Source organism: Primulina eburnea, chromosome 10 (assembly GCF_022965805.1).
Source record: "Primulina eburnea isolate SZY01 chromosome 10, ASM2296580v1, whole genome shotgun sequence".
NCBI lineage: Eukaryota > Viridiplantae > Streptophyta > Magnoliopsida > Lamiales > Gesneriaceae > Primulina > Primulina eburnea.
In genome coordinates this window covers 5454767-5469210 of record NC_133110.1, presented here as the reverse complement: position 1 = coordinate 5469210, position 14444 = coordinate 5454767, and the positions used below count along the sequence as shown (strand labels likewise).

The following is a 14444-nucleotide window of genomic DNA, read 5'->3' as shown; positions in this document are numbered from 1 at the left end:
CGGAAAGCAAAATCTTTCTTTTACTTCTATCTCGATGAACTTGCATCCCTAGAATCTTGTTTGTTGGTCCCAAATCCTTCATATCAAATTCTCTAGCCAACTGTGCTTTCAATTCTTGGACCTAGCTACAACTTAGATAACTCTCTTCAATTATGTGTTTTCTAAAGCATAAAATGATATAAAATAAGCATGATACAATTATTAACTTTGTATTTTTATATACAATAAACTTTGAAGAATTTTAGTAGTGGAGATATATGTGATAATACTAAATGTAAGTTGTTTAATTGGTGTGTTGATGAAGTTGTTGCAGAAATTAGAATGTATCCATAGATCCAAAGCCAAAGTGCATCATGTTCTTTTTGGTGGATCTTGTTGGAAAGTTTGGGTTGACAGGGTTTTTGTGAAGAAAGTAGACCTTATTTGACCAAATGATGAAATGTTTTTTTTCCTAGATGATGCAACATGAAGCACAATATTTATAATTTTGTGTGAATGATGTAGATTCTACTAATTTTAAAGTAATATATATTTTTCTAGGTAAGAAATCATTTTACCAAGTGAATTTCTTGTTACTTCATTAAATTTTCTTCTTTTAGAGAACTGAATTAATTAGTTTTTATGTGTTACCTTGCTGTTTTGCTAGAGTGAGGTGTTGATGGATGGATGTAGTGTGACCCAATTGTTTGAGTTTTGGATTTTTTGTTCATGGATATCAATACACAGCGTGAACAACGCACTCCTTAAGCCGTGATTAAACTTAACTGCAGCGCGCGACATATGTTATGAATAATATTAATACAAAACATCTAATTAACAACACACTTTGTAGGTCGTGAATAATCTTAATCGCAGTGCGCACCTTGTGCCGTGTATAATATTAACAAATGCACGTCATTAACATAACACTCCGCACGTCGTGAATATGCTAACTGCGACATGCACACTTTGAAAAAGCTTAAGCTTAATTCAAACACCTCGTTAACGGCATACTTTGCACGCCGTGACAGATATTACCTGCAGCTCCATTAGTTCTCAAAAACAAGAAATTTTAACTTGATAAACACATGAAGATGATGGAGTAACTCTCCTAATAAATCTTTGTTCAGATAAAAAAATACTTGTAGTCATATATTTAATTTCCTAACCAAATCTAGTATTTAAGTGGATAAAATCTTAGGGAAAAGACTAATACATTCAAAGATTTATGGGATCGGTCACAATCGAAATCATTTATTGAAAATCACAAGAAAGACCTACAAATTAAATTCATTAAAGAAATATAAACTTTGGTGTATATATAGAGATAAACCCAGGTGAAGAAGATATCGCACTTAATATAAAAAAGAAAGAAAAGAAAGAAGGAAATGGCAGGACTACCTTGCAAGCTTATTGCCCAAGTAGCGTTCAAAGCCGGCGGGGATGTGTTTCACCGCCTGGTGAGGGATAGGCCACACCACTTGTCTAATGTCACGCCCGCAAAAGTTCAAGCATGTAACTTGCACCAAGGACAATATGGCACCAATGGCTCCGTTATCGAATGGAACTATACACTTGGTATGTGGGAAAATTGCATAAAACTCGTGTTAATTGTTTAGTATTATCTGATTAAATTAAAAATAATAATACCACATGCAACACTGTGTATTTTTTTATTAGTTAGTCGAGTAAAACTTCCTAATATCTGACCACTCTTTATTTATATATACATGCACAAAGATGGGAAGGAACAAACTGCCAAACAACTACTCCATGACATAGACGAGGTGAAAAAGACCATCTCCTATAAAATGCTTGGGGGAGATCTATTGGAGACGTACAAGAATATGACTATAACCATTCACGTTGAAACCAAAAACGGGGTGGATTTTATTACATGGACTGTGGAATATGAGCTGCTCAAACCGGACAATCCACATCCGCTTTCGCTCATGGGTTTCTTCATCGAGTTCACTAAAGAAGTTGAGACTCATATTTTCGGATAATTCTTGAACATTATCAAGTTATGTAATTGTCTGTGGAAAGTAATAAAGTGTGCAAATGTAATAATAAAATTTGAACACGAGTGGACGGGGAAAAATACATGCAGAAAACTAGTATACTTGAGCTTTGTGTTATGTGGTACTGTCCTACGTACAAATAAGAAATATGTTTTCTTGGGCTTGGCTTAACTTGTGTAAATTTTTTTTTACTTGTTTTTACTTTTCGAGAGTGTGATGTTATGTGAGTAATTGATCCACTATTCAGTAAGCTTTCCATGTTGGGGAGAACAGAATGCAGGACGAAAGAGAAGAAACTTTTAAAACTATCACAGATCTTAATATATGAGACGGGTCAATTCTATCCATATTTACATAAAAAAGTAATACTCTTATCATAAAAGATAATATGTTTTTAATGGATGACCTAAATAAGAAATCTGTCTCACAAATACGACCCGTAAAATCGTATCACACAAGTTTTTGCCATAATTAATTTTATTTTCGTATAATTTGATCATACAATTTGTGGGTTGTGGGGGGCCTTGCCGCTTAGTGTGTGTATAACTACTGGTAATCATCAAACGTTATTCACATGTCAACATAATTCAATTATATGAAGAAATAAATATTTTTTAAAAAATTAATAAGAGAAGAAAGAACGTGTGAGCTTTGAGATAAAATATGGAAAAGTTTCAGAAAAAACGGATAGAAGCATGAAGATTACTAGTAAGCTCACACAATCAAAATTACATAATAAATTATACAGAGATAAAGCCAGAAATAAACTTTGATATCAGATTAATATTTATAAATTTATTATTTTTATATTTTCAAATATTATATATATAAAATCCCTAAAGCTCCTTTTTCCTCTCCCTCCTACTTGATAGAAAATTGATTGATAGGGACGACCACAGCTGGTTTTGTAATCACACAGGTAGAACAACAAATTTGGACAAAGTTTTGATCTTCTTAATTTTGGAGGGGAAAAAAACTAAAGTCAAGGCCAAAAATTGAGCTGAAAAAAGGGATTTACGAAAATAATTAAGTGAACAAAATTATCGGACTAAATCAATACTCTCATGCCTATTGGTTAGTATTGTCGAATTGAAAGTTTAAAAACATACCACAGGTAGTGATTTCCTATCTAAACTATCTAAATTACCCCTACAAATAGGATTTGAATCCAACATTTCATGAGTTTTTTGACATCACTCTTGCCACTAGTCCAAAAGACGGTACAATAGCTGAGTTTTGGAGCTCCACTAAGGTCATCTTTAAACACAAAATTTATTTTACTACAAATTTTACATTAAAATAGTGCAATTTTTGCACCAAATACAACATTCATATCTTCAACTCATCTACTTCAAATCATACGCCAAAAACATATTCTCGAAATATTCTTTTTATTTTACATATATTAATTATTATTTTTTATTTAATATATTTTAAATTATGACTAATGTTTATATTATATAATCCTGATTGTCAAACACTAAAAAAATAAATAATATTCTTTCCCAATCAAATCTATAATTTGAGTGGACAAAATCTTAGAGACAAGACTAATATATACAAAGATTTATGAAAAGGGCCACTATCAAAGTTATTTTATAAACAAGACAAGAAATTAAGACCCAAAAGTTAAATTCTTTAACAAGGTAAATTATGGTAAATATATATATAAATCAGGGGAAGATATTTCATAAAACAAAATTATAGCAAAAGAAATGGCCGGACTACCATGCAAGCTTATTGCCCAAGTAGCATTCAAAGCCGGCGGGGATGTGTTTCATCACCTAATTAGCAATAAGCCACACCACTTGTCCAATGTCACGCCAGGAAAAATTCAAGCTTGCGAGCTACATCAAGGAGACTATGGTACCAATGGCTCTGTCATTCTATGGAAATATACGTTTGGTAAGTGGGTAAATTGCATAAACCACCCTTTTGTTATTTGATTTATATTTATTAGATCTTCGATGAAAAACGAACTAAAAATTATCAAACTTATAAAATTTAGGATATGGTTAGATTCGAAGCTAATACCTCTTAATGAAAATTCACTGAGCTAAAAAAAACTCATCCACGTATAAAACTATATATAATAATATTTTTAGACTGCGTTTGGTTGGTTTGATGCATGAGATTCATAGTTCAATTCAATTAAATTGTTGGTTGCAATTTTATGTAGAGTAGGTCTCTTGTTAGACGGTTTCACGAATCTTTATCTGTGATAAAAAGTAATACTCTTAACACAAAAAGTATTATTTTTTCATGGATGACCCAAATAAGATATCAGTCTCACAAAATACGACATGTGAGACCGTCTCACACTATCAGTCTCACAAAATACGACCTGTGAGACCGTCTCACACAAGTTTTTGTATTTTATGTATTGGTTATTTGTCTTACATCAATCAAATCAGCGTTGGATTAAACAATATTATTCTTTATATTTTATTTTATTTTTTTCATTAATTATGTCTTATAAATTCACTTGACTATCTTTTTAATAATAAAAATTTCATTTTTATAATTAATTAATTTTTTTTTAAAAAAATATCAAAAATCAAGTTTGGTATCCCCTTTGGCCATCTCTTGTCCCATATATCTCTATCACCCTCATTAAAATTCTTGGGTCAAGACATAGACGAGGTCAAAAAGACAATCTCCTATAAGATGCTTGAAGGAGATTTGTTGAAGTACTACAAGAATATGCTTATAACCATGCATGTCGAAACCAGAGATCGAGTCGATTTCGTCACGTGGACGGTAGAATACGAGCTGCTCAAGCCGGAGAATCAACATCCCATTTCGCTCATCGGTTTCTTCATCGATCTCACTAAAGAAGTCGAGACTCATATTTTCGGATAATTCGGGAATATAAACTAAATAATCTACTTTATGCATGGAAAATAAAGCGTATTCTACGTGGTAATAGAAGGTGTGATGCATGCTGAATGGAAGGGGAAACTATAAGCTTGATATTGTTGTGTTGTTCTACAAATATGATATATGTACTTGTGCTTGATTAATAAAATTTTATTTTATTTTGATTGCTCTTTGAGAACGTGACATAAAGTATCAATGTATTTTTTTTTTTTTTATATCCTCGTGAAAGTGTTTGGCATGGTTCTACTTCTATCCATGGACGAGTCGGATTCTTGAAATCGACTAATTTTTCAACAATTGAGTAATCTTCCCCAGCTCTTTTAATTTTTCGGTTGATCCTTTGGGACATTGAATCTAAGTAGCATGAGTCTGATTGACTTTTTTCACGTATATACTTTTGTTATATTAGTAAGGTGCACGTGTGTTGCACGTGTGAATTTAAAATGTTTAATTTTGTTTTCAAAACTTTTATATAATATAACGATTTCAAAATAATTCGAAAGATTTGTTAAGCTATTGACAAAATTTATTAAACAACCAAGCATATTTAGTTAATATATGGTAAAAATCAAATTTTCAAGTCATGTAACCCAATGGTCACCCCTTGTCGGATTAGCGGGTTCCCCAGGTTCGATCTCCCTTCCCACATGTGTTGTAATAAAAAAAAAGGAAAAAGGAAAGAACGCCCCAAAGTAAACTTACGTAACAGACTATGCTCGCCTGATTCCGCAATTTGATAGCTTCAATAAATAACGATAATTCATACCTGTAAAATTTAATTAATATTAATTTATTTAATCCACTGGTTTTATTTTTGGTATTTAAAAGCTTCGAAAACATTTATAGATTTTGGAATTTTAAGTTGACGCAATTTAGACAACGTAGATTATTTGTTGTCTGTGTCGCTTAATTCCTTGAGACAGTGATCACATGCATCGCACCAATTAAGGAGATGATCGCTTTTTCTCGATTTCTTTGATTGCTCCTTGCATGTAATTAATGTCGGAGTGTGAGATGTACATTAGGAAAATAGTTCTCAAGATATACATGACATGACCCTATGAATATTTTATGATTGTATCACATAGCTATCGAATTTAATACGCAACCCTCGATGAACCAATTATTGCAGATTCGATCGATATATGATATAGAAGGACCGTACTGTACATTAATCATGAACGACTAGTTCTTGCAGGCACTATCAGTGATACTTAGGGAATCATGGAGCGATGTTACTAGATGCTCTTACAATAATTCGATGTGTTTAATCAGAAAATGATTTCTAATATTCTCATGATCAAATGTTGGTGTATTGAATGAGGAAAATTAGGGTAAGCTCGAATAAAGGAAAATGTCTTTAATCACAGAGAGTTGTAAACCCACGGCTAGCTGTACCCATGAACCATTGAGGATCACACAAGCACTTGATCATTTGTTCTCGTTGAGATAATAAATTCAACTCCTTGAATTTTTATAAAATTACGAGAGAATAAATTCAAGGAGTTGAATTTATGATAATTAAAATTTGTAGAGAATAAATTCAATGAGTCGAATTTATAAAATTTGAGAATTTAAATTATTAAACTCAAAAGTCGAGTTTATTAAATTTTAAATTAAATGTAATGGAAAGTATGTTTAATAGGATTGTAAGAGTACAAGACCAATATACTAAATAATTAAAGTTCTTAATAGACTTTAATATAACTAATTAAACTAGTTTGAGTAGTCCAATTAATTAACAAAGTCCATTAAGTTTATTTAACTTAAATCTTGAATTATGGAAATTAGGTAATGGATGCGTCTTTTAAGTAGGAGACAAAGAAACCCTAGCCTCCAAGCCTCAAAATTCGAAAATCACTCTCCATTCTTCTCTCTAATTTTTCGGTCGCCTTGAATAAAAATTAAAGGTTTGGGCCTTGACCGACGATTTCGGTTGGGAATAAATCTAGCAAGCGGACTAGGTCAAGTAATATTATTTGGAGATGAGTCCAGGTATCGTACCCACAGAGATCGATGTTTAATTACTAGAATATGAATTATTTTTCCTAATTTAGGCTAATAAAGTCAATTGAGGGGAGATAAATTAATTAAAACTAAATCAAACAATTTAAATAAATTAACTAAAGCTAAAATCCAAATTATTAAATTAGTCGAAAATTCAAATTATTTAAAGACGACTAAGGCGCACAACGGTACCGAGACAAACTTATAATCCACGTGTCAAATTTAAATTCAATAAATTAATTATTTAATTCACGACGGAATTCTCGAAATTATTTATTAAACGATTCCTCGAATTAATAAACCTAATTACATCTAACAGTCCAATTATTCCTAACTGAATTTAATTAGATTCAACCGCATAGATCGCTGTGAAATTCCAGTTTTCCAACCTAAAGTCGCACACTGAAATCGAATACTATTTCTAGTCAATTTAACCATGTGTTGATCGATGTGTGAAGCAAATATTAATCTATCGCCTTCCGGTTTTAGATTAACCAACAAATATTCTATTTAATTGGCCAGATTAAAAGAACACGTGATAAACGACACCAATCAATGAATAAAATAAATAATCAACTTGAATCAAACTCAAAACTTCAAAAATAATCTGTCTCGGCCCTCTATCGTGGCCTTAGTCTATAAAAATCTACTCCATAAACTTAAAACAAAAGCCAAAATCAGTGTTTAAATTAAATGCAGAAAACATGATTAAAAGGAATGGAAAGAGATTCTCTGTGATTTGTAGCGTGTGTGAGGAATTCCTCGCTGGTTTTGCCTTCCTTCTTCCTCCCTTCCTTTCCTTCTTCCACGCTGTTCTGCTTTTCCGTCTCCTTCTGTGCTTCTGTTTTGGCAGCTTCCTGTGTACGCTTTTTTTTTTTTTCCGCCTCCCTTTACGCTTCTGCCTTCTTATTCTTCTAAATGGGCCTTTCCTTTAATTCTTTTTAAGCTCATCTCCAATTAAACCTTGTAGAATAATAAAATTGTAGATTTTATTTTCAAAGATTACACTCCATCTTTATCAATAACTTCAATAATATCAAGATAATAAAATAAAAATATTTTATTTCCTTTCTTTTAATATTTTTTCTTTTGAAGTCTTGTAAATTTATTTCATTTCCAAATTTAATCATTTTTCATCTTTTATTTAAATCTACAATAATTAATTCAATTAAGCACAAAATTAGGGATAAAAAGCCTAGATAAGCACAAATAAAATCCCTAAAAATCTCTATAAGATTTGGGTTTATCAGGCCACCTCCTGAATTTTTAATCTCTACGAAAAATCTCTTTTAAATTTCTAGTTCAATTTAAAAGAGGAACCATTGTTCCAGTTGTGGACCTGATTTGAATATCAAAGAAATATTTTTGAAGAAAGTTCGGAATTACAATAAGAGCTACATCCGCTAATATCGGAGTAGTTGGTACCAAGTGAAAATTTTATTAAAGGTATATTACTAAACATCGTATGAATGTTTATTTAATTTACCATACGAGTGTCAAAAAAAAATTTAAATGTCAAAATAAAATTTTTTAAAACTTCCGCCACGTTTTTGACATGTGAAAACGATTTCACAACAAATAGTTGTTCAACATTTGAAGAAAAAATTTGTTTCTATTTGAATGATAAAAAATATGCTTTCTATTTTTCCTTGAAATAATGTTATAGCAAAAGTTCTTTTGCAAGTGGAATTTTTAAAGATACACATATTTTTAAGCTCTCGTTCATGAAATATACACATACACTCTTCAATTATATTGTGTGAAAGCCTGGAATTGAGCGTTTGTTGGCTAAAACATTATGGAATATACATTGCCAAAAAGACAGTATCTGGATTAAATGGGTTAACCATGTGTATGGTTTCTTTGGAGATACATGAGGAGATACATGAAATTGGAGATGACATGAGGATGAATCACCATTGAACAAAAACATTCTTAGCATCCGTAATGAAATGGTGAGCACGTTGGTCTCGGTGGAAGTGGTTGTTGCTCGATTGCAATTCTGGTTTGGGGTAAATACGGGATTAGCTCGAGCTTATGATTTCTTTGTCCATGCCATAGGTCTTTGGCCATGGAAGCCTCTGCTGGCTAAGAGTTGCATACTACCTAAACACAAGTTCGTGCTATGGTTGCTTGCACATTCTAAGCTCTTGACACGTGATCGTTTGGCGTACATTAGTGATCACGGCTGTGTTCTCTGTCACGAAGTAGATGAATCGGTAGCACATTTGTTCTTCAAGTGCAGATTCTCCAAGAGTATTTGGGATCGTGTGCGGTGTTGGCTTGATATGAAGAAACTGATGGGTTCTACAACGAGCATTCTGAGAGCTTACAAGACAATTTATAAAGGTAATTTGGTGCTATCAAGAATGAGACTCACGGCTTTAGCGACTACGGTGTACCAGGTGTGGAATGTGCGCATAGGGTCTTGTTCAAAAATAGAAGGTGGAAATTGACGATGTCTTCATGAAGATTAGAATCCACACTTACCGATGTGTTCCCGAAGCAACAAATATTATGACAGTGATGTAGCTCGTATTTTATTTTAATTAGATAGATTCTTCTACGATTTTGTTTCTCTCCTGGGGATGCCTAGAGAGTTTGTATTCTAAATTTTTTACCTATTTAATGAATCATGTTCATTAAAAAAAAAATTGTGTGAAAGCATTATTTTTAACTTACAAATATAAAACCAATAACAAATGCACATAATTAGTATTGGGCTGAATCTTTGTTGGGGGATATGTAATACTTTCACTTTTGTACGAATAATTGGATCATATTGGTCCATGTCCATAATTTTATATAAGTAGTGAAAATTTGGGTCAATCTATACATACATGACCGGATATTTGGAAAGATAATCTTGGTCAAGATTCATTTTTAAAAAATGATCTTATACATAAGAAATTCATTTTTTTTTAAAATTTTGACTAAAGTTATTTTGCTAACTAACTCATACATGACTACTCTCTCTCTATATAATAGATGGGAAAAAACTACCTGCAAAACAACTACTCCAAGACATAGACGAGGCGAAAAAGACAATCTCCTTTGAGATGTTTGAAGGAGATTTATTGTACAAGAAGATGCTAATAATCATGCATGTCGAAACCAAAGATGGAGTGGATTTCATCACATGGACTGGAATATGAGCTACTCAAGCCGGAGAATCCACATCCCATGTCACTCGTGGTTTACTTAGCCGATTTCACTAACGCATTGTTTGATATGAATGATAATGTAGGATTGTGGGTTGGTTTTAGGGTTAATATCTTGTTTGGTATATTTTTTTAACAAATTCCTTGAATCACCCATATAATATAATTAGGTTGTACTAAACTTGGGAAAATCAATTCATGTCGTCCCCTTGTATTAATAATCCATATTTAAATATGTCATTTTATTCAACAATTGCCCTTTTGCTTTAGCATTAAAAAAAACAACTTTCTCTTTCCTATCATATTTTAAATGTATTTTTTGCATAAATTAGAATGACCCTTAATTTATCACATGCATAAAATTCATATCAAATATAATATTATTTTGTCACCATATATTATATTTCCTCGTTTATCTTTTTTTATTATCACTATTTTCATAATCATTCAATAATCATATCTTTCGCACCAAGAGAACCTTAAAAAGAACTTGAGACGCATATTTTCGGATAATTCATGAAGATTAAGTTATGTAATCTACTTTACGTGTGGAAATTAAGTATATATAATGTAACTAGAATAGTGCACGTGCGTTGCACGTGAAAACGATTTTATTTGAGATAAAATTAGTTGATATAATAAATAAACATGAAAATTATATTTTTTATAAACTCATATTAATTACATATATGAAATTTACATGTTTTCACATGCTTATTTTAAATAATTTACTTTTCGTTATGTAATTTTGTTTGTTATTTCTGTGTACACGTCAAGTTTTAATAACAAGTACGGATATCGTCCGACAAAACTTGATATATTACAAATTTACATTAAAAACAATTCTTTAATTAACTTGAACAAAAACTTGAATAAATTAATAAACTAAATTGAAATTAAAATAAAAGAATGAAACAAACACAATTTAAATAATTTAAATTAAAATAATTAATAAACAACTGTTCAAATATCGGTTAATGCACATATCAATTCTTAAGCAATGCTTTTGAAGGAATTCATTATTTTATCAATATACTATGTCAAATTATATTTAACTATGTCATTTTTTTATTTAATAATTGCAATTGCAACAATGAATGGTGAATTTCTCTAGCATTCGTTTTTTAGTCTATGATGATCAGCATGTACTCAATCTCATATGTTGTTAGGACCGGCTAGATGTTTAGAGGGGGTGAATGAATACCTGTTAAAACTTTCGGTATTATTGGTTTGAGCTAACAAAATACAATCGCTTTATCTCAACTCAGTTGAGTTACAAGTCAACAAGGTAAAATATATGCGCAGAAAAAGAAATGTGTTCAAAGTTGAACCAAATAGATACTAACACAATAATCGGTAGATGCAGTTATCCCAATGTCAAAAATATTCATGATGTTCAGTAGTTTTTTGTTGATGAAAATACTGTTAAACAACCAATTCAAGCTGATTTTGATGGAGAAAATGGAGAAGAAATGCAGTATCCTTTGGAGAATGCATAATCTGTAGAGTACAAGCAACAATCAATAATTAATCAACATATTTCAGTCAATGAGATAGAAAATAAACAAAGATCTCAACGATTTAAAAGAAGAGCAATATGGATGACAAATTATGAGGTAACTGGTAATAACTAAATTTAAGATTAATTTGTTCATTTTGCTCTATTTTCTTATTGTGATCCAGTAGCTTTCGAAGAAGGTGTCAAAGAATCAAAATAGCAAAAGGCAATGGATGCTAAAATCACATTCATCGATAAAAATAAAACTTGGGAACTCATCGAGCTTCCAAAAGGTCAAAAAACGATATGTGAAGTAGATTTACAAGAGTAAATTGAAAGAAAATGGAAAGCCGACAAATTCAAAGCACCGTTGGTAGCAAAAGATTACAAATAAGAGTTTGGAGTCGGTTATATAGAAATATTTACTCAGTTGTAAGACATGATACGATCAGATTGGTAATTGCCTTATTAGCACAATATTCATGGTCTATCTTCTATTTGGTTGTGAAATCGACGTTCTTACATGGAGACTCAGAAGAACATATATGTATCCATCAACCTCCTTGTTATATTAAGTTGGAAATGAGCATAAAGTGTATAAATTGAAAAAAAACTTTGTACAAAATTAAAGATGAATGAAAAATCTCATTGTTTGTTTATATGTTAATGATCTTATATTCTCTTAAAATGATAGTGTCATGTTTGAAAAATTTAAGAAGTCCATGATGGTTGAGTTTGATATGTAGGATCTTGGCAAGATGCATCATTTTCTTGGTATGAAGTAGTTCAATCTACTTATGAGATTTTTATTTCACAAAAAAAACGTGTTCAAAAAGTTTTGTGCATATTTAATATGAAGAAATGCAATTCTGCAAGTACTCCCGTAGACTATGGTTTGAAGCTAACAAAAATTTGTGAAGGAAAGAAGATTGACAACACATTTTACAAGCAAATTGTTAGAAGCTTAATGTAGTATTTGACAGCAACAATGTCGGATATTATGTATTCTTTCAGTCTCATAAGCAGATACATTGAGAATCCTACAGAAATGCATTTTTAAGCTGTTAAGAGGATTTTATGATGCCGACAACGAACACAAGAACTTGGTCTCTACTATAAGAAAGGAGAACAATTAGATTTGAAGGAGATCGAGATGATAGAAAAAGAACTTAAGGATATGATTTTTTTCTTAGATCAAGTGGTTGTTCCATGCACTTCGAAGAAACAATCAATTGTTACTTTATCAACCATTGAAGCTAAATTTGTTGCATCAACTTCACGTGCATGTCAAGCTATTTGGTTGAGAAAAATTCTCGAAGAGCTTAAATTCAATAATCATGATGTAACGCCCCAGATTCGACGACTGTCCTCACTGTATCAAGACGAGTCTTTCCAGCGTGCTTATATCCTCACTCACACGCACCCTGGGAAACTTCCCAGGAGGTCACCCATCCCAAAATTGCCCCAAGTCAAGCACGCTTAACTTTGGAGTTCTTATGTGATGAGCTACCGAAAAGAAGATGCACCTTCGTGATATGAGTAGTACCAATCAAATCTTTTAAGCCCTCTTCAACTGTTCAGTCCATTACATTGCCCAGTCTCGGAATCCCTCTCATTCCCGTGTGGGTCGGTTCATTCATGTTCCCTTCACCTAGAAGCCTGCCAGGAGCCGCTCATTGTCCGTGCAACTGATGGCACCGGCGATCACCCCCCGCCCTCTTCGGCCCCGGGCCTCACATGCCCACCAGCTTCCGCTTGGTTCGTCCCCGAACCACACCGTACTAAGAAAGGTCGGCTCTGATACCACTTGTAACGCCCCAGATTCGACGACTGTCCTCACTGTATCAAGACGAGTCTTTCCAGCGTGCTTATATCCTCACTCACACGCACCCTGGGAAACTTCCCAGGAGGTCACCCATCCCAAAATTGCCCCAAGTCAAGCACGCTTAACTTTGGAGTTCTTATGTGATGAGCTACCGAAAAGAAGATGCACCTTCGTGATATGAGTAGTACCAATCAAAACTTTTAAGCCCTCTTCAACTGTTCAGTCCATTACATTGCCCAGTCTCGGAATCCCTCTCATTCCCGTGTGGGTCGGTTCATTCATGTTCCCTTCACCTAGAAGCCTGCCAGGAGCCGCTCATTGTCCGTGCAACTGATGGCACCGGCGATCACCCCCCGCCCTCTTCGGCCCCGGGCCTCACACATGATCATTTTGCAATTTATTATGATAATAGTTCAGCCATAAAACTATCAAAGAATCTAGTCCTCCATGGAAGAAGCAAGCTCATTGATGTGAAATATCAATTTTAAGTGACCTCACAAAGAATGAAACAATTGATCTCATCTATTGCAAAAGTGAAAACCAAGTAGCTAACATGTTTATCAAGTCCCTGAAACTGCCTGCATTTCATAAACTAAGGGAGCTACTTGGTATTAGCATACTACAAAACAAATTTGAGGGATGATGTTCTTATTAAGCCGATGTTTACCTTATCGGTTTAAGAGAGATATTATTGAATTGTTAAAGGTTTGCCGAAGTACTTAGTTATCTGTCTTGTCAAATAAAATCTGTTAGTCATTGTTTAATATTAACAAAGTATTACAGAAAATAATTATTTTAGCATATTTGTTATTTCATGGTTTAGTGGTCAAATATTGTTGCTATTTTTATGGTTTTTTTCATATGTGTATTTGCTTATAAAAGGCTCATTGCTGAATAAATAAAATATATAACAGAAAACAAAATTCTTCTCTTTGTTTGATTTATATTTTATTCTTTGAACCACTAACCACAAATCTATATGTTCATTTAACTTGAAGTTTAAAAAATACATTTCGAACCATTTTTGCTTATAAAACGTATATGTTTATTTGGCTTGAAGTTTAAAAAATTAA

The 14444-nt window shown here is 32.4% G+C and overlaps 2 protein-coding genes across 2 annotated transcripts; both read left to right on the top strand.

The window, feature by feature from the left end:
* Positions 1–1322: 1322 nt before the first annotated feature.
* Positions 1323–2171, top strand: LOC140803611 (kirola-like). Its single transcript, XM_073159513.1, has 2 exons — positions 1323–1557; positions 1720–2171. The coding sequence occupies exons 1-2, from the start codon at positions 1368–1370 to the stop codon at positions 1983–1985; spliced, it is 456 nt and encodes a 151-aa protein (XP_073015614.1). The 5' UTR covers positions 1323–1367; the 3' UTR covers positions 1986–2171.
* Positions 2172–3696: 1525 nt separating this feature from the next.
* Positions 3697–5046, top strand: LOC140803793 (MLP-like protein 43). The gene is made up of 3 exons (XM_073159667.1): positions 3697–3905; positions 4020–4028; positions 4606–5046. Exons 1-3 carry the CDS (start codon positions 3716–3718, stop codon positions 4860–4862), a joined length of 456 nt encoding a protein of 151 aa, XP_073015768.1. The 5' UTR covers positions 3697–3715; the 3' UTR covers positions 4863–5046.
* Positions 5047–14444: the final 9398 nt, after the last annotated feature.